General features: G+C 56.9%; 2 protein-coding genes across 4 annotated transcripts; one reads left to right on the forward strand and one right to left on the reverse strand.

Moving 5' to 3' along the window:
- The first annotated feature begins 14 nt into the window (after nt 1-14).
- Nucleotides 15-4,442, forward strand: PDCL (phosducin like). 3 transcript variants are annotated; one of them, XM_040083626.1, is made up of 5 exons: nt 15-107; nt 584-627; nt 936-1,110; nt 1,698-1,879; nt 2,808-4,442. In XM_040083626.1, the coding sequence occupies exons 3-5, from the start codon at nt 942-944 to the stop codon at nt 3,357-3,359; spliced, it is 903 nt and encodes a 300-aa protein (XP_039939560.1). In that variant the 5' UTR covers nt 15-107; nt 584-627; nt 936-941; the 3' UTR covers nt 3,360-4,442. The 3 variants fall into 3 exon arrangements, with proteins under 3 accessions (XP_039939560.1, XP_058279082.1, XP_039939558.1); XM_058423099.1 differs by having other exon boundaries at nt 44-157; XM_040083624.2 differs by having other exon boundaries at nt 61-142.
- Nucleotides 4,443-6,946: 2,504 nt separating this feature from the next.
- PTGS1 (prostaglandin-endoperoxide synthase 1) lies at nt 6,947-18,188 on the reverse strand. The gene is made up of 11 exons (XM_040083232.2): nt 18,086-18,188; nt 12,840-12,956; nt 12,570-12,710; nt 11,696-11,839; nt 11,169-11,350; nt 11,006-11,089; nt 10,451-10,697; nt 9,881-10,167; nt 9,114-9,261; nt 8,435-8,808; nt 6,947-8,357 (listed from the first exon to the last, which is right to left on the reverse strand). The coding sequence occupies exons 1-10, from the start codon at nt 18,186-18,188 to the stop codon at nt 8,453-8,455; spliced, it is 1,809 nt and encodes a 602-aa protein (XP_039939166.1). The 3' UTR covers nt 6,947-8,357; nt 8,435-8,452.
- Nucleotides 18,189-19,955: the final 1,767 nt, after the last annotated feature.

A 19,955-nucleotide genomic window follows, 5' to 3' on the forward strand; every position in this document is an offset into this window, starting at 1 on the left:
CCGCGCGGCGGCCCCGGAAGGCGGCGGGAGCGCTGAGGGGAGAGCCGGGCCCGTGGCTGCGGGAGCGCTGAGGCGAGAGCCGGGCCCGTGGCTGCGGGAGCGCTGAGGCGAGAGCCGGGCCCGTGGCTGCGGGAGCGCTGAGGCGGCGGCGGGAGTGGTGAGGCGGCCGGGCCGGGCCGGGGGCTGCGGGAGCGCTGAGGCGTCCTGGCGGGGTCGTTTCACGCCGCTGGGGCCGGTGCTCCCGGGCCCCGCAGGATCCCGGGTCGAGGGGCGGGGGCTCGGCCGGGACGGGACGGGCGGCGGGAGCGGGGCCGGTTCGCTCGGGGCCTGCGGGAATCACCGGCCCCGGCCGAGCGTATCCCGCCCCAGGCCCGGCCCCGCTGCGGAGCGATCCCGGTAATCCTGGGCCATCTGGCGCTGTGATCCGCCGAATCCGGGGCTGGCTCCCGCGTTCGGCAGGAAAACCGGGAGCCGGGCTGTGAACGTGGGTTGATGTCACACACGGCCTGGGCTGGCTGGGAGACCCCTGCGCAGTCAAGTGGGAGGACAAATCAACTCATTTGTGTAAAATTTCTTCTTCTAGGTCTTGGTAGAAGCTTGTCTCTGGAAGACTGGAAAGGAATACAGGTCAGAACGCTTTAATTGGATTCATTACATTGATAGTTTTTCTGTTCAAATAAATTGTTGTTAAATAATGCAAATAATACTCAGTAGCTGGGAATTGGCCTGATGGAGCTGTCCAATGAGACTCTAAGGCTTTAAATTGAGTTTAAAATTATGGCTTAAGAATTAACCCAGGTGGCTGACTGCATCGAGGGCTGTTTGAGAACGGGCTGCGTTCTCCTGGGGTTAACAACCCTCCTGAGGAAGTAAAGAACCATTGTGATGCATCTTTGATCAGAAATGCATCATTTGTTTTGTTAAATTATTTTTAGAGCATAATGACTTCTATGGATGATAAACTGCTTGGTGAGAAGCTGCAGTATTATTACAGCAGCAGTGAGGGTGAGGATGAAGACAGTGAGAAGGAGGATAAAGAAGGGGAGAGCAGCATTCCTGAAAGTGTGGGCGAGGTGGAGCTCAGCAGCGATGGCAGCGCTGTCAACACAGGTATCATCGTATCAGTGTACTTCTTTTGTAAATCCTTTGTTTATTGGAAATTTTGTGTGTTCTTCTAAAATTCTTTTTTTGGAATGAAAGCCCTGGGTTTATGCATATTTGAGTCAGAGGATAATCAATTCCTGACTGTTATCTAACCTTATTTTTAATAGCTGTTCTTTTTTTAATGTCTTAACTTCTCCTCTGAGAGAATTCAAATTCAGCATTATTTCTGAAGCAGTCAGGCTTTGGATAGAAAGCTGCGACAAGGCTGATTTGTACAATTTGGTTGATAATGTATCATTATTTTTGTTCTGATGAAAGCCATGCTAACAGTAGGGGAACTGTTTTGTGCTGGTGGTTCTATTTCAAGAGCACAGATATTAATCTTTGGGACAATTACAAGAGTAATCTAGTTAAATAAACTGTAACCTAGAAACTCAAGAACATGCAAGTGGCAAATGACTTATTTCAGTGTTTTGTATAGTTAGAAAATCTTTTATGACGGGGTTTATCACTGATTTATAAATTATTCCTTGATTGTAAAGGGTGGGTGAAATTGTATTTTCCATACGAAACGCCTCCACATTTAATTGCAGGTCCCAAGGGAGTCATTAATGACTGGCGAAGATTTAAGCAGCTGGAAACGGAGCAGCGGCAGGAGCAGCGCAGGGAGATGGAGAGGCTCATTAAGAAGCTGTCCATGACGTGCAGGTCTCACTTGGATGACGAGGCTGATAAGCAGAAGCAGAAAGAGCTTCAGGAAAAAATCAATGGAAAGGTAGGATGGCACAAAGGAATTAAAATGCCACTTAAGTATTTAATAGCTTGCATGTGGTGACAAATAAGTGACTTAGCTGCAATACTAAAGAAATCCAAAAGCTTTTTCCAGGTTTCTCATCTGTTGGTCAAGTAAGTCAGCTTCGGGGGATTAATATGAAGAGTTGTATGGCAAAACTATGAATGCTGCCTCCCCTGCCTGAAACTAGGAGCCCTTATTAAATTAGTATTTAGTAATTAGTTTTTAGTTTTTAGTATTTAGTAAGTGGGTGTTGAGAATTCAACTCTGAGCTCCAGATATTGAAGACATTGGAGATAGTGAATGGTTTTAATCAGCTGGGCTATAAACTACCCCTGAGTTGCAGGCAGAAGAGTTACTAATTTGCAGACATGTTTGTGCCTTCAGATGGTGAAAGTTGTCTGTGCCCTCCTGTCTGTGCTCTCCTGATGCAGATAAGTTTAATGAAGCAAGTGAACAGATATAAATACATAAAATCCTGTTAACTTCAATTCTACAGGAACAATGGTGCCACAAAATGTTAACTGCAAAGCTAAATGAAAAGCTGATGAAAAAGAAGCTCATCTTAGGTCAGGCACAGTTTCCAAATCAGCGCTCCCAGCTCCGTGAAAGCACGTGGCCACCATTAACCTGGATTAAAGTGGGAGCATGGAACAGCCACTTGTGTTATTAGTGCAGCTTGTGGAAACTGGAATACTCAGGGCTGAAATCACTGCTCCCACTGGACATGGTTTCTAATTAGATCAGAATGGAGTGTAATACACAGCGTGCTTCAGCCTTCATGGGTTGCACTTTGCTGTTATTAAGGATGAGCGACCCACATTAATCCTCTTGATTTACATTCCCATTATGTAAGTGACCCATATAGCAGTGCAGATGTTTTTCAGGAATCTCTCTGTGTGTTTTTTAGATGACTTTGCAAGAATACAACATGATCCACAATGATGAGGACGACGAGGAATTCTTGCAGCGCTACAGGAAGCAGCGGATGGAGGAGATGAGGCAGCAGTTGTACAGTGGGCAGCAATTCAAGCAGGTCTTTGAGATCACCAGTGGAGAAGCATTCCTGGACACCGTGGACAAAGAGCATAAGAGCACACTGATCATGATCCATATTTATGAGGATGATATCCCTGGCACTGAATCCCTGAATGGCTGCATGATCTGCCTGGCTGCTGAGTACCCAACGGTGAAATTCTGCAGGGTGAAGAGTTCACTCATTGGTGCCAGCACTCGCTTCACTAACAATGCCCTGCCGGCTCTGCTGGTCTACAAGGCAGGGGAGCTCATTGGCAATTTCGTGCGCATCACTGACCAGCTTGGAGAAGATTTTTTTGCCGTAGACCTGGAGGCTTTTCTGCAGGAGTGTGGTTTGCTGCCAGAAAAAGACGTACTGCTCCTGACTTCTATACATAACCCATCTGCGTGCTACAGTGAAGACAGTGATCTGGAAATAGACTGAGGCACTGATGCCAAGGGCCCGTAGGTGTAGCTGTGCTGTGGGATGTTCTCGTGCTAGGGATTGTTCTCTCTCCTCCATCGTGTGGGAATGTATTCCTCCCCTTTATGCACTTTGACTTTTGCTCATTAAAAATAACAACGAGTTCCTAACATTTTCTTTAATTAATTCCATATCTACAACTAGAACAGTCTCATTTCTATGCAATTCAAATGTGTTTTACTTACCACGAAGTTCTAACTGGATTCAATCAGTTTAGGAAACTGTTGTCATGTCTTGGAGTCTTTGCACTTTTCAACTGGGATGTGGCCACCAACTCCCTAAGACAAGAACTGAGACTGCAAATAAAAGAGTTTTTAAAATTCAAGACTTACTAACCGGGTGCTGAACTGCTCCAGTTCAAAGTGTGAGGTCCCATGTTCCATTGCACAATTTGCAGTCTCCTTCCTGGGAGTATCTTATTCTTAAATTTTTGTTCCTTTCTCACTTACAAATAACGACAACCCCTGGCTTCGTCCTGAAGATTGCTTTTCAGCCTGGAGAGAGTTCTTCTTCCCTTGACCTTCCCTGAGACATAAATGCAATTACAGCTCTTAATACATTCTTGGGCTTTAAAATAGCCATCCTTGGAGTTCATAGTAGTCACTTGATCAGAAAATGAGCTCTGCCTCTTCAGAGAGACTACTACAAAGAGTTCCAATGCATGCTGAACAGCAGCAAGGAGAATTTTGTTGGCAAAATGCAGAATTAGGACTTGAATAACCTCAGAATTTCATCTCATGCTAAAATTACTAAATCAGTGCTAAAGTTCTTTTCTGTCTGCCTTCAGTAGTAGTAAGTAGATTTTCATTACCTAAATACATGACCCAACGTAATGCCATGTTTAATGATAAAATTTAATTGCAATTTTTATGTAAAGCACTTCAGAACACCAGGAAGAATTGCAGATGTGTCTGTGGATCTTAATAGGATCTTAATAAGAATGGATCTTGGGCTAGAAAAAGGAGACTTTCTAACTGTATCTATTTAACTGTGTTTTAAAAAGTAGTATGAGCAGAAAAATAAATAATCTGTAATTCAAAATGACTGAGTTGGCACAGATTGTCGCTGTTTTAAGGAAACTGACAAAAATACAGGTTTTCAAATATGGTGAGAGATTATTTCTTTTCATCTGAGAATTGCAGAAAAAAGCCCCTATGTAAGGTATATGAAATTAAATCATTGAGTGTGGATATCAGCACATTTAAGGAAAATATCAAAGTAGCTGTAATTCATATCCAGGTTGAGATTCAGTGAAGTCTGTTGTACAGACAGGCTGCATTTTAGCATCATCATAAAACGGATCAAGGCAGAGCTGTCTGCTTGAGATGCTTTGAAGTTTTATTGTTATAAAGTGCTCTTTTTTTTTTTTTGTCCCCCTATGGCAGCAAAACTGTGACAGGATCAAACCTTCTGCTGCTCTGTGTCCAGTGGCCTGGAGCAAGGTGACTCCTGGTGAGGAACCTCCTGTGCTCAGCTGTGGGAGAGGTGGTTTGCGGTGCCAGTAGCAAAAAAGGAGAAGGAAAAAAGGTCTGAATCCAATTAATGGTTGATCTGGAAGAATATAACAAGCACAAGGGAGTGAGGGGAGAGGAGCTGTGCCCTAACCCTGCTGCTGCTTCATGCACAGGTCACACGGGTGTGAGCAGGCAGAGGAGGCTGAGCTGGGGAAAAGCTGCTGCTGCTGCTTTTGCCCTTTCTTGAAGCTGAATTTTCAAGGAGTTCTATAAATAGGAGTTGAAAAAGCACTTGTCAGGTAGGTGTATTGCCTCTGGGAAATGTTTTGTTTTGGAAGGAGCAGCGCAGTGCAGGGAGGCAGCCAGGAGTGACGGGTAATGCAGGCCCTCGTGGCATCACCTGGGTTTGCTCACAGTTAATGATGTTCCAACACAAACAGCAGAGTTTGGGCACGGAATGAAAGCACGGGTGGTTGCTTGGCAAGGGCAGGAATGAAATCCCAGGATAACAAATGTCCCAAGTGGACATTTAATCATGGTCCCAGGCAGTGCAGGACAAGATTTAGCAAGGAAAAAATTACACTGAGTTTTTCCAGCCTCTCGTCTGCCTCTTCTTTGTAAAATGTTCAAAATATGCCTTTGCTGAAAATCCAAACAAGGTTTCCTGTGCAGTCACTGGCTGGGGTGGGCTGGGAGAGTCTGGAGACTCCCTCCAACGGGGGATTGTTTTTCTCCTCCTGCTCAGTCTGTCATCGCCTCTGAGGCCACACAACCCCAGATGGATGTTTTCATTGTTGCTGCAGGAACCCAGGCAGCCCCATCCTCCTGTCCCTGTCCATCCCCACCGCAGGCAAGCCACAGCTGGGCTCCTCAGAGGCTTGTTTAAAAATACAGAGGGTGTCCTATGGGCTGTGTTTACCGAGAGCTCGAACAGAGTAATTCTGGCAGCGCTCTCCTCTGCTCCAGCCCCAGAGCACAGCAGGGAGCCCTTGCCGTGGTCGGGTGATGCTGGTGGCCACACCAACCACCATCTGAGGGTGCAAACGCTGCCATGGCTGGGAAGCCAGCACAGAAAACAAGAGCTGAGCAGTGCTGGGCTGGGGGAAGCTCTGTGTGCAGGGCTGTGGGTGCCCGGGCTCCAGGGGAGATTTTGGGAGTGTGTTGGATGCTGTGCCTGGGGTTGGTACATGTTGGTCCTTCAAAGAAACTATTTCAGAGCTTTTCCTGCTAGCAGGAGATGCTTCGCTGTCCTGGACTGGTTGGAAGAGGCGCCAGGTTTGCCAATGGTGGCTCAGCTGAGCTAGTTCCCGGTGGAACATTCCTGCCTGGTGGCACAGGGCGCCCAGGCCGGTCCCGGTGTGCCCGAGGGGCTCTGCTGCAGTTATCGGCTGGTCCCACAGCAGCGCTGGCAGCCGGCGATAGCCACGAGCACACGCAGGATGTTTGTGGTTTAACTGAAACGAGCCGAGCTCGTGCCTCTCGCCAGATGGATGGGAAGGATGCTGGGGGCTGGAGCAGCTCCTCTCCAGGAAAGGAGGTCACACACACAGCTGGAAGTGTGCTGGGCTGGCTGGAGGCGCGTGTGGGCGGGGAAGGACCGAGTCCTCCTCTTGGAATGCTGCTCAGCACTTCTGCACGACATGGTGGGACTGGGGGCACCAGCCCAGGGGAGCACAGAGCAGGTGAAGCTGCCTGCTGTGCCTTCGGGGGCCCTGTTGGCCTCTCTGCCTCCACACATCCCGCAGGAAGCTAAATTCCAGGTGGTATCCTGGTAATACCATCCCATTTCTGAAGGGCTAAGGAGAGTGAGTGAGAAGGCTCGTGCCTTGGGAGTCTCTGCTTGCAGATGTTCCCGTGCTATGACGTTCTCCTACCACATCCCTGCCAAGGCACCAGCCCTATAAACCTCCCTAGTGTGAAATTCCTGTAACACCTCCCTGGGAATCCTGCCGGGGTGCTCCCCTCCTCCAGGACAGCACAGGAAGGAGCTGCAGCTGCATGTTCTCTCACAGACCGTGGCTATTTCATGTCTACAGAACACCCAGGCAGCCAGATTTACGTGTGGATAGTTTTTATGTGATAAAAATACACAATGTTGGTCTAAGCGCTGTGTCACCATGGAATTACAGAATATCCTGAACTGGAAGAGACCCACAAACATCATCACAGTCCAGCTCCTGGCCCTGCCCAGGACAATCCCAACAATCCCACCCTGTGCCTGAGAGCATTGTCCAAACGCTCTCAACAGTGGCATTGCAGCAGCACGGGGCTGGGGCCAGAGGAGAGCAAAGTTCAAACCCCCTCAGGACACTCAGAGACCCCCATGGAAACATCTGAGGGAGAGTGATTGCTTCATTTATTGCTTAAGGTGCAGTCAGCAATGACCCAGCACAGTGCTGCTGAGCACAGCCAGAAATAGAGGAGTTTTTAAAATAGTTTATTATTTTAAATGTCCTTTTTCCTGGAGCTTAACCAGGATGTGATGGGGATCAAGGCCTGTGGCACTGGCTGCCGGCTGCTGTGTGGCTGGGCTGGGCAAGGGCTGAGGTGTGTTTTGTGAGGACAGAAGCAGGCTGTGTGTGCTGTGAGGATGTGTTTGCTGAGCTGTTAGTGCAGAGAAGGGTGATGATTTTGGCATGGAAGAGACTCCATCCCTTTGTGTGCAGAGGTAGCATCTCGCTCTGAGCAGCCCCGGGCTGGCAGCCAGTGGCGCATGCCAGGGTCCGAGCCAGCATGACACAGTGGGGATCTGACCTCATGCTTCTCTCTGGTCTCCTCCAGGAGACACTGCTTGGGTTCCTTCTCCCAGCTGGGCAGGCTGTTGCAGGAGGATCGGGTCAGAACAGGCTTCTACTGCAAGCCCAGCCACTGCTGGGCAGCACAAACGCTGTGTCCTGTCCGTTTCTCTGCATGCTGCCGCCTCCTCTGCATCACTCGGGCAGCTCACCGCTTCACCACGTGCAGCAGGGGAGGAGGGAGTGCTCCCTGGGCTCTGGGCTCCTGCTCTGGGCAGGAAGGAGAGTCTCTACTGGAAACAGAGGTTGTGTGAAGAAAAATTGGACTCCTGGTGAGTAAGAATCAAGTCAGTGCTGACCAGTTAACTAAAATGAAATTTTTCCAGTCTTATCCTTTTCTCTAATTTTGAAAATGGTTTTCAGGCATGATGTGGATATGACCCATCTGGAGGAGAGACTGTTGGTGGCCTGGTGCTGTGAGGCAGTGGGGATGGAAGGTGACAAAGCACTGGGGAGTCCAGAGTGTCCGCTGGGGAACTCCAAAGCCGTTTCGTGCAGGGTATTCACTATCAAGAGAACTGAGTCTGCTGAGGACTGAGCTGGCAGCACACTCCCGAGGCACTCGAGTTTTTCAGAGAGCAGGGAGCAGCCTCTCCTCGAGGGCTGGCATGGAGGACACGCAGGCTGGGGCCGTGTCTTGTCCTGTTTCTGTTCCTGTTTCTGTTCTGTTCTGGCACAGGGGTGGCAGGTTGCTGTGTCCCCGCCGCTCGCTGTAGGAAGGAACAGGATACTCAGCACCAGGCTGGGAGCTCAGCTCAGCCTGCACCAGGGCAAGGACAGTCCCTACCTGGGCAGGTCATCCCTGCTAGAGCTCTGTCGATGATCCAGCAGCCCGAGGGCTGCTGTGTTCCGCAGCATCCGGCACATGGAACCCCACGTACGGGCACTTCTTCACGTTGAGGCACACGAGCTTCTCGAGGGATGCCGTCTTAACGATCTCAAAGCCAGTCGCTCCGCCAAATGTACTGGGTTTCCAGTACTCTGGGGAGCAGATGGGATTTCCAAAAAGCCCCTTCAGGGAAAATGGAGCTCCGATCTCCACCATGCTTTCCCCAAAAATGCCATTGGGTTGAGGTTTCTCGAGCAGCAAGCCTGGGTAAAACTCCAGAGCATCAATGTCTCCATACAGCTCCTCCAGCTCTGCTGCCTTCTCTTCCTCTCCTGCACCAAGTGAACATCAGAGTGCTTTAGCAAGAGAATCACACCTGGCAAGGACTGGCCTTGCAGTGGGCAAAGGAAGGGTGGCTCCCTTGCAGGCAAGGGGCAAGCCTGACTTCCAGGCCAGGGACTGTACTCTGGACCAGTCCTCCAGCCCCCAGGAGGAACCCCTGCAGCCCCTGCATCAGCCCAGTCTGCCCTGCTTTGGGGCCATGAGCAGGCAGGGCAGGGATGGGCAGGAGTGGCTGGGATGGGCAGAGTGCCCGCCCTGCCCCAGCAAAGCCCCAGGAGCAGCACTGCAGCCCTACCTGTCAGCTCCTGGAAGGACTTGTAGGGCTTCATGCCAAACCTTTTCCGGTACTCATTGAAGGGTTGTAGCCTCAGCTGCCGGGATTCCTTGATGACCCCAATAGCCACGTGCAAGACATTGGCGTTGATGGTCTGTCCCCCACCGATCTGGAGCGGAGGAGCACACGTCAGGCACAAGGCAGCACCAACATCAGCCCCAGAGGGCACCACGCTAAAGCATCCATGGGGCTCATGTTGTGGGCACCAGCACATCACTGCTGGTAAGAGGAAGGGCAAAAACCAGCTTGTAGAGATTTAGTCTCACCACCAACTTGGTGAGGTCAGCCCTGTTCCCAGGGCAGGAGAAGTCCAGGACGGACAGTGACCCAGCGACCTGGCAGGATGAGAGATTTCAGGCTCACTGGGAGAACCCAAATGCCCAAGGAGGGCCTCAGGTTCAGCCTCAGCTGGGCTGCTTGGCACAAGCAAAGAGGGTCAGGAATGGAGCCGCAATCGCTTGGAAGAAAACATCCATGCGATGGCAGCAAAGAACAGAAAGATGCCAGACGCTGCTGCACTGCTGGGCGGGGAGATCCCGGCTCCCACGGGCTCCTGGCATCACGGGAATGTTTACTACAGAGCAACGGGGGCTGCCAGGGCCAGCCTCGGCGCGGTGCTGGTGGGGAGGACTCGTGATGTGCCCATCAGGTGCTGCCCTGGGCAGACTCGGTGCCACATGTGCCCCACTGCAAGTGTCCCTCCTGGGGAGGGCAGAGCAGGACCTTACCCTGCCTGCTGTCTGCTTGGAAAAGGACTCCACCAGTGCCTCCACGCCATAGTCCATGAGCATGGAGGTGTTGTAGAGGAACTGCTCGTAGCTGTACTCTTGTCCCTGGATGATGAAGGAGTCAGGCATCAGCCCGTGCCAGTGGTAGAGCTGGTTGAACTCCACGGCGATGCGATTCCGGTACTGGAACTGCGACCCAAACAGCAGCTCGGGGTCGAACTTGAGGCTCAGGTAGTACCCACTGAGGTGCTGGACGTAGTCTTCAACAACGATCTTAATGGTCTCCCCTGGGCAGGAGAAAAGAAGCAGCTGGCAGCAGCAGGAGCCACCAGCTCTGTAGCTGAGATGTTACCCACATCTCCCACAGCAGCCATCCACCTCCTCCTGACCATTTTTCATGGACCAAAGCCAAATTTTTTGCTCTACGGACCAAAACAAACAATTCCCAGAGGAATGGCAGAGAATCTGCCTCAAAGGCAGTTTGGCCACTACCCTGAATTAGAGGCTGGCCAGCGTGTGAGTCCTGGGAGCCGCCCGGGGGGGTGGGACAGCGCGGTGCCAGCTCCTCACCGATGAGGATGAGCCGCGCCGTCTGGAAGAGCTGCTCGTCGCTCCAGGTGGGATGGTCCCTCTTGAGCAGGTCGCAGACGCGGTTGTGCTCGCGCAGCCAGAGCGTGGCGTACACGCAGAGCCCCGGCAGCAGCCCGAACACCTCCTGCCCCACGGCCAGCTGCCGCTCCTTGGGCACGCCCGACGGGTACACCATGTGAACCGGAGCCTCGGCGACCGTGGGCGGGTACACCTCTCCATCCACCACCTGGGGACACAGCAACCAGGGGGCAGAAAGGGCAGAGGGGACAGAAACATCCCAGTAAAAGCCCTCGCAGCCAGGAGCTGCCTCCCTAAGGGCACCACATCTGATTTCCCTCAAGAAGTGAATGGAAACACCTCCCTCATACAGCCCCAAACACCTGCTGCTATCAGAGCACCCCAAAGATTGTCCCCCGGTCCGCAGCTACACAGGGCGTCAGGGCTGGGGTCTCCCAAAAGCTACCAGAGGAACATGGGCTTCAAGCAACCCTGGCTCACTGGTCTGGGGTGTGTTTCAGTTGTGCTGGGTGGTACCTGGAATTTCAGCTTCCCATCTCGGAAGAGTCGCAGCTGGTGCTGCCGCTGCAGGTTGTCCCCATACAAATGTCCCAGGTCCACCTGTGGAGAGAGCAGGGCATCGAGGCTGCTCCGAGAGGCACAGGGACCCCAGCACGCCCCGCTGTCCCCGCGCCCTCACCCCATGCCCCAGCGCCTTGGTGAAGCCGCGTCCCATCTTCCCAGAGGTCTTGAAGAACTGGTGGGTGAAATGCTGGGCGAAGAAGGCAAACATCATGTTGGTGCCTCGGGGATCAGCTTCAAACTTCTGCCGCAGCAGGAACCTCTCTGCCAGGAGCTGGGGGTCGGGGAGCTGCAGCTTCCCTGCAAGGGATGGAGGTTGAGGCCAGATGCCCAGTGCAGGCCCAGCCGGGTACTGGTGCTGCGTGCTGGTGGTGTCTGCTGCAGCATCACGCACAGACCCATGTGCACAGATACCTTGCAGCCCTCTCACACAGGCCATGGCATGCCCCAGCAGCTCAGCCTGAGCTGTCCCAGCAGCAATCCAGATGCCATCAGGCTCCTCCTGCTGCAGAGCCAGCCTGGGCAGGACAGGGGCAGCACGTGGCACTGCCAGTGGTGCCTTGCAGATGTGTCCCTGGCAGCAACACTTGGCCATGGCTGGGTGGGAAACGCTCAGGGTGCGGGTCCCCCGGACCAACCACGTACCTTTGGTGCCCATGGGCGTGGGGCAGTTGTCCGGCACGGGCGGGAGGACGCGGGTGTAATAGCTGACGTTGGCGTAGGCCTCCCAGCTGATGTAGCCGTAGTCAGAGTTGAAAGTGGGGGGGCTGGGGATGAGATTGGCACGAACTGAAAGGAGAGAGGGGGATCACCACTGTGGGACTTGAGGCAGCAACCCACAGGCTCTGCCTCTGGTCCCTGCCTGCCTGCTCTGTGCTGCCAGATATGGCCCCTGACACCCCAAAAACCAGAAAGGTACCAGCAGCGGAGGCATGAGGGTGCCCTGGGCTTTGCTGTGAGCCTTTTAAAGGCTGAATTCCCTGCAGAAAAGGAGGGCTCATGCTAATATGCTAAGTGGATTCTTGGATGATGAATGAGATGACAAACCCATAGAAATGGTGAAGCCAACAGCCGGAGCCTTGTGAGCATGTCACTACGGCTCCAAGGGCTGGAACCTAAATATTTATGCAAAGTGATGGATATGGGGACATGAGTAACAAGGGCCATATTTCCACAGCCTGCTTTCTGTGCAGCTGTGAAAGAGCTCCTTGGCCAGGGGAGTGCAGCATGCCAAGAGCTGCTCATGTTTTCCAGCCAGCGGGCAGCTTGGCACAGAGCTGGGGACCCCCTACACCCCACTGCAACCAGGCTGAGCAGAGCCCCAGGCACAGTGAATGTGACAGGGCGATGGAAGGACATGGTGACAATCTTCTGGGTCTCCTGGTGAGGTGACTCAGGCCCGATGCCCACCCTGCTCACAGGAGCTGCTCAGCACTGCTGCAGCCCTGCTATCCCCACCCCATGTCTGTCCGTGCCAGGGCCTTCTCGAGTCCTGCTGAAGCCCCTCTCCAACCCTCACCTGTCAGCACGAGCCTCATGAGCGTGTCCCTGATGAAGGTGCTGTTGATGATGTCCCAAAACCACTTGAAGTGGGTCAGGATGAAGTGGTAGAAGGCAGGACTGGGCTTCAGCAGGTTGTGGAGACGTGTCCAGAACTCAGCTGGGGGAAACAGACGGGTCACTCTCCCTGCTGGGGAGCCAGCCCAGCCACACCTGCTGTCAGGGAGTGCTGTGGGCACAGGGCTGCCCTGGCACCCGTGGGTGCCAGCTCCCAGGGAGAGCCACTTACGGGAGGTGCAGTTGACCCCGTAGTAGCCCGTCCGTGTGCAGTCGCACTCGTATCCTCTCAGGCCGACCCTCACACACACCCCTTGGTTCTGGCAGGGGAAATAGCAACAGGGATTCACTGTGGGGGGGACAGAGAGAGAGAGAGACATCACCATCCAGTCACCGCTTCACTGCGCCTGGTGGCTCCCTGCTCCTCAAGGGGGGACACTGCCCCGGGTCCAGCTCAGGGGAGGAGGTGCTGTGCTGCAGGAGCCAAGCACTGCCCTGTTGTGGTGCTCTCCCCCGTGCCTGGGGGGCTGCTGTGCCCCCGGAGCCCCAGCACAGGATAAAGCCGTGCAAACAGCGACTGTGTTGTTAACAACAGCCATTGTCGGGCGGTTTGCTTTGGCAGGCGCCCCTCCCCTGTGCCCCGAGCGGATGGAAAGGGCCTCTCTGCGCTCACTCCCGGCTCCCGCCCGGCCCCTTCCTCCACCACCTTCGTGCCCAGCCTGCAGGGACGAGATAAGAGCCCCTTCCAGCCCTTCCCAGGGCGGTGCCATCACGGGGCACAGGGAGACCCCCTGGCACAGAGCAGCTCCCATGCCGAGGCAGCGCCATCCACACCAAACCTCTCCGGTGTGTCCCGGAGCGGGAAGATCCTTGGAACTCCACCATCCACAGCCCCTCCGAGAGCAGCAAACCTCAGGAGGAAGAGCAGCACAGTCCAGGGTGGCCAGAGGCTCCTCTGCCTTCCATCAGCCCAAGGAATGCTCTGGAAATTGGGATGTTCTCTGTCACAGCTGCCTCCTGAAATCCTCACCAGTGGCATCCTCCGCTCGCCGAGCCAGGTCTGTCCCCACAGACCCTGGACAGAGCCTTTGCGGCAGCAGGAAGGAAGTGCCTAAAGCCCACACCTCCTGAAGCACACCTGGCTTTGTCAGAGCACACTGGAGGCCACCAGCCCCACCAGGACAGAGCACTCATGGACAAAGGTGCCACCAGCACAACGCCCAGCTCTGGAGCTGCTGGCTGCAGGAATGGGGACGGGCAGCACAGCCACTGCCAGTGTGCCCAGTGTCACAGCTGATGGAGGAAGGTCTCCTGGGTCCATCGGCTTCTTCTGCTTCAGGTTCTTCTGGAATTTGGGAGCAGGTTCCATTGCTGGGCTGATGGGATGGGCATGCAGAACAGAAACCACATTTTTCCATAGGAAAAATTAAATTTGCAGCTAAAAAAATTAACATCTTTGAAAAATAAAGCTGATTTTGTGCTCGGCTGCTCAGTCTCCCAACAGCCACGTACTCGGGGCAGGGCAGGGGCTGCCTGGGAGCCCAAGGCTCAGCCCTGTGGTCCCAAATCCCTCACGGAACAGGGCCCTACTTGCAAGGACACGTTCGGCTCCCAGCACTTCCATCAGGCTCCCTTTCATCTCGGATCTTTTCATGTCTCCAGACGGGAGGCAGCAGGCAGGATCTTACTTATCTCAGACAAATTAAGGTCAGACCACCCGTTCGGAGTTTTGCAAGATGGAAATTTTTGGAAAGGGGGAGGTGTTGCAGCACGGCTGGAGCATCCTCTGGGCTATTCCCACGCCGTTAGCTCTGCACTCGGCTCCGCTGCGGACCCGGCAAACGCCCCGAAGAGCAGCCCTGTGCCGTGCCCGGTGCAACCCGGGGAGAGCCGGGCTTCTGTGGGCGCCGCAGCCACAGGGCTGGGAGGATGCTCCGTGCCACAGGCTCCGGCACAGCAGGTCGCGTCCTGCCCCGTCTCTCCAGCTGATCTGGGGAGTCAGGAAGAGTTCGCCGTGCCGGGGCGCTCCCCGGTGCGGGGCTCGGTGGCACGTCGTGCCGAGCGGCTTTGGCAGCGTGCCGGGCTCGGCCGGGCCGCCTCCTCCCACGGTTCAGCGCCGTGTCAGCGCCGCGGGGTCCCGGAGGTGGGGTGGGAGCGGCGTGTTCCAGCCAGAAGGGTGGGAAGGGGATGGAGCGTGTCCCGGCCCGCGACACCAACCCCCTCACATCCTCACGGAACCTCCCTCTGCAGCAGCTCCGTGCCTCTCCACGCCCCGGCCAGGAATCCTGCGCCGGCCTTTGCCAGCGCGGCTCCAGGTATGGGGAAAGCCGCTGCCGGCGTGCGCGGGGAGCGCGGCCCCTCCGTGCCGCCAGGGACGGTGCACACGCTCCATCACCGCTGAAAAATGCCACGTTTCGGGGACAACATCCGTTCTGCAAACCGCAGCCAAAGCAACCTGGGCTGAATCATGGCCGGGATGGAGCCGGGCTCGCTCCACGGGACACGGCCCCGCTGCCGCAGGCTTTGAAGACCACGGAGCGCTTACGCATTTGTTTTTCTGAGGCAGGAAGGTTTTCTAGGGCCCACGAACTGTTTGCAGCACACGCACCACAGCCAGACTGTCATCTGCAACCACTTCTGGCCGCACCAAGAGCAGGAGGAGCGCGCCAGGCCCGCAGCTGTGTTCCACGTGGGCTCAGTGATCCTCCCCCTGCACCTGAACCAGGCTTCGTGCCCGGGATGGGCCCGAGGGGTGGGTGACACAGCCCCAGGGCTCTGGTGTGGCAGCTGGCTTGGCTCTGCAGCCCGGGCTGAGCCCGTGAGCTCCGGGGAGGGATGTGCCGGGAGGAGGCGCAGGCCACGGGCAGTGTAAACAGACACGGATGGAAAGCAGCTCTGTCAGAGGTCCCCACCGTGCCTCACACAGCGGGGCCTGCGCCCGACCTGCCCCGTGCCTGGGGCTGGGGCACACGGTGATGTTGGGGTGCTGCCACCGCTCCTGTTTGGCAGCGTGAGTCGTGCAGTGGCTGCTGAGAGGACGGTCGGGTTTGCTTTGCAAGAACACTTGAACAAAACCGCGCCCCTGAAGGCAAGCTGGCAGCCAAGGGCAATATCTGCAGGGAAAGCTGAGAAACACCTTGGGACCAGCCTGGCTCTGCTCACAGCCAGAGGAGAAGTCTACAGAGAACAAACACCATGGCTCAGAGCCAAGGTGCAGCCTGTGAGGAGTCAAGTGGAGTGCTGCGAGCAGCAAATATCGAGCGAGCAGGAGATCCCAGCCTCAGCCCAACATCCTGTTATTTGGTCTTTGAGAGCAGATCCGAGCACTAGATTAGGGCTTTGGTCCTCCTGGCCCAACGCTGGGAGAAGCAGAGCCCCGACGCTCTGCTGACAGCACCTCGGGGCACAGCACAGTTCCCCTAATTTCTCAATCAGATATCTCCCTCCCTAATTAAGGCTTGGACAAAAGCCGTCCTTTCATGTATATCGTGTGCCCCAGGTATTTTTTTCCCCCCACAAAATGAAATTTGCTTTGATCATGCTGTGCAGCAGTCAGCTCCAGGGCTGCACCATTCCAGCGTGGCATCTGTCCCAGCTGCTTCAGGCACGTGTGTCCCCCAGCACGTCCCCAGGCCCTGTCCTGTGCTCAGCAGGACACACAGCTGCTGGCCCCTGCTGTCCTCAGCTCCCAGAGGAACTTCCCAGGAAGATAAGGCACATGTAAAGAGATGGCCAAGCCAGAGAAGGAGCAGCACAGGGGCTGTCCCTCGCCTGTCCCCACCACCTGTGCTCCAGCCAGGCCAGTGACAGCCAGGTCTGTCCCCTGGGGGCCCTCCTTCCATCAAATGTGGCTGATGTGCCCTGCAGTGGGGTGCCTGCCACCTCCCCAGCCACACGGGGGTCACCCAGCCCCACTGTTTCTGGTGGCTGAACCTGTCACACTCTGTCAGGTCACATCCCAGCTCCTGGAGTCCCCTGCAGAGCTGACATGGCTGCCCTCTGCACGGCCATGGGATCCATGCAGCCATGGGTCATGCTCCCTTTCTGGAATGTTCACGGCCGAAACAGGAAAATCTGCCCCTTGAGGTCACTGGTTTTGCGGAGGACCAGCTGCTCCAGCACGGAGAAATCCCTGCTCTCCTGGCAGAGTGGGCTGGGAAGGGGTGCAGGCAGTGGGAATGGCAACACCCCTTGCTCTGCACCAGCTCTGCTCAGCCCAAACCCACTCGGTTTGGGTCACTTCTGCCACGCTCCCGCTCCCCCTGCCACGGGGGTCCCTGCGGCACTCCACTTGCTCAGCCTGTGCACGTTTTGGGGACTCTTGGGTGTGGGCACCTTGCTTCCCATGTCGGAAGGTTGACCTGGGCAGGCTGCTGGGGTCACCATTGGCACCAGCTGAGCACAGGTGGCCAGAGACCCTTGAGAGATGCAGCCCATGGGCCTGGGCTTGTTTTGCTGAGAATGGAAGACAGGAATTGTAAAATCTCTCAAAGGCCTCAAGTCCATGCTGTTTTTCTTCAGGGAATAAAGTCATTTCACAGAAGAGGGGCTGGAATCAATGCCCTGGGTAAGGATCTGTAGGAATCTGCACTGTGGGTTCTGGGGACGGAGCTGATGAGCTTTCAGAAAGGGTTTTATTTAACCACATGCCCCATGGGCGCCTGCCATAATCAGCATTATTCCTTGGCATCTCCTGGCGTGCCTGAGGTTGGGCAGCACGTGGTGAACTCCTACAGCACATGGGCATGGGAACGGAGGGATGGCTGAGGCCCCAGAGCCACCCCTGCTGCTCCCGGCCCTCCATCCATGCCAGCCGCAGCGTCACCGGGAGTGTTTGGGGACAGCGGGAAGGGGATCGAGTCCTGGCTGCCAGCACGCACGGGGGTTGTCCCCCTCTCCTTGGAGATGCCCCGTTCCGGGCGGGAGGCTCTCAGCCCGGTGGCGGGGCCGGCCCGGGGTGGCCGCGTTCCTGGCCGGGGTCCAGCCCTGTCGTGCGTCCCCGGCCGCCTCGGGCCGGCGTTATCTCCCTCGGGCCCTGCGTGTGGTCCCTGCGCGGCCGCTGCGGGAGGCGCAGGGGAAGTTTGTTCTACCCGGGCGCTTTTGCTCCCAGCCAGGCGTGACGGGCCAAAACCTGCGGCTCCGGGGGCTGCGGGCACCCTGACCCGGCCGGGGGTCGTGGGGCTCCTGCCCGCCGCCCCTGCACACCCTGCCTGCCCTCCGCCCCGGGCACGGAGGGCACCGCTGGGTGAGGACCAGCCGCGGGTGACGAGTGCGATCCCGCCGGGGAACCCCGGACCGCGGCCCGGTCCCGCAGCGCTCCCCGCTTCCCCGGGGCTCCCGGTACCGGACCCTGCGGGACCGGGTCCCGTCGCGCCCCCCGGTGCCGATTGCCCCCCGCTCGTGATGTCGCCGCTCCGCCGGTACCGACTCCCCCGCGTCTCCCTGCCCTCCCTCCCGGTGCGGTCCCGCCCCGCGTACCGGAGCCGGTGGCGGCGGCGCTCCCGGCGGCGCAGAACAGCGCGGCGTGGGCGAGCAGCAGCCGCAGCCCCGCGGCCGGGGGGGCCCGGCGCCCACCGCCCATGGCGAGAGGCAGCTCCGCCGCGTCCTGCCGTGGCACCCGCAGCGGCCCCGCCGCCCCCGCCCCCGCCGCGCCGCCTCCCGCCCCCGACGGGACGGGACGGGGCCGCCTCCGACAGCCCGGCCCGCCGGGGGCTGCCCCGGCTGCGCTCCCCTCCCCTGGACCCCTCGGCCAGCCCTGCATCCCCAGCCGTGCCCCGATCCGCGTCCGTCCCGGGAGCCCCGAGTTCCCTCCTTTCTCTCCCAGTTCCCACCGATCTCCGTACCCCGCCTCTGGTCCCGGCATCCCGTGCCCTGTTCCCGCGTCCCCCTACATCCCTGTTCCACACCCCGATTCCAGGTGCCCCAGGGCTCCGTGCCCACCCCCCGATGTCCTTGGCCCGGCTCGGCTCCTCGGCCCGGCCGCGGGACGCTGCCCTGGCGGCGCTGCCCGGCTGTGCCAGGAGCCGGGCTGCCCGCAGCCGCCAGTGCCCAGAAACGCCGAGTTTATCGGTGAAGCCATCGCTGGCTGTTTCCTGCCGGATGCTTTGTTCCCAGCACCAACCGCTGGCAGCAGGGACAGGATCCAGCCGGCCCAGCCCGGGGCAGGCACCAGGCACCCCACAGCCCGTGTGGGGCTGGGAGAGGCTCTGCATGGCCCTGAGGTAGGCGAGAGCTGCAGACTTTGCTGGGATGTCCCCAGACTGGTGGAACCCAGAGCTCAGAGCCTGCGGTTGCTGATGCTCTTCTGGGCTGTGGAAGGGGCAAAGACCCCAGCAGGGGCCTGGCTGAGGGTGAGGATTATCGCGGGTTCTGCTGAGCTGCAGGAAGCTCTGGCAGGCTGGGGGAGCGCAGTTCCTGTGTGGATCCTGCTTGATGCCTTTGTAGGGTTTCAGCAGCAGGGAGGGGAGTGTCCTCGCAGGGCAAGTGGCTTTCATAGCGGTCCGAAAAAGAACAGGGGCCTCAGATGCACCAGCCATGACATAAACATGAGCTCAGTGGGCTCTCAGTGTGCTCACACAGGGTGGGGACACTGTCTCTGCCTCCCGCCGACGAGCTCACACAGGGAATTGGGACAGATTTTGCTGGATGTGTGCAGTCAGTGCAGCCAGCATGTGCTGGGGCCACGGCTGCTCCTGCCCCTTGCCAGCCTCGCCAGGGTGTCACAGCCCCAAGGAAGAAATTGTTCACCTTCTGTCCCCTCCTGCAGCTCCACCAGCCCCAGCTCTGGCCTGTCCCCCTCCCGTCCTGCAGCGGGTGTTTGACCACAGCACGTGTGGCCTGGCACAGCCTGACCCTCTCCCCCTGCGGGCCAGCCCAGCAGTCCTTGGGGATGTCCTGCTCCAGCAGCGTTCCCGTTCTCACTGCCCCCTCCTTTCCCTCTCATCAGGTTTTAATAACCACTCTCTTGCACAATATAGGAAATGGTTGCAACAGCCCGGGGCCGGCTGTCTCGCCAGGGCTGCCATGGAGGGGCTGTCCCGGCACTGCTGGGTCAGGGAGGGGGCTCTGCTGCCGGCTGCAGCGTGTCCTGCACGCTCCCATCACTCCTGGTGTCTCTCGAGTACCCAGAGCCCTCACTCCAGTGCTCAGCTCTGAGCCAGCAGCCGCTGAACTCCCTGGTGCCAGCTCCGGCTGCCAAGAGACCTCCCATGACTGAGCTGCAGCCCGCCGTGTCTGACCCCGAGCCCCAGGGGCACACCCGGGGATTTGCCACAGGCTTGGCAACCTGGGCACTGCGTCTGGCCAGCAAACGCCCTGGCACCGCTCTGGAGTAGAGAGGGGATCCCCA

The sequence above is a fragment of the Hirundo rustica genome, chromosome 20 (genome assembly GCF_015227805.2).
Source record: "Hirundo rustica isolate bHirRus1 chromosome 20, bHirRus1.pri.v3, whole genome shotgun sequence".
Lineage (NCBI taxonomy): Eukaryota > Metazoa > Chordata > Aves > Passeriformes > Hirundinidae > Hirundo > Hirundo rustica.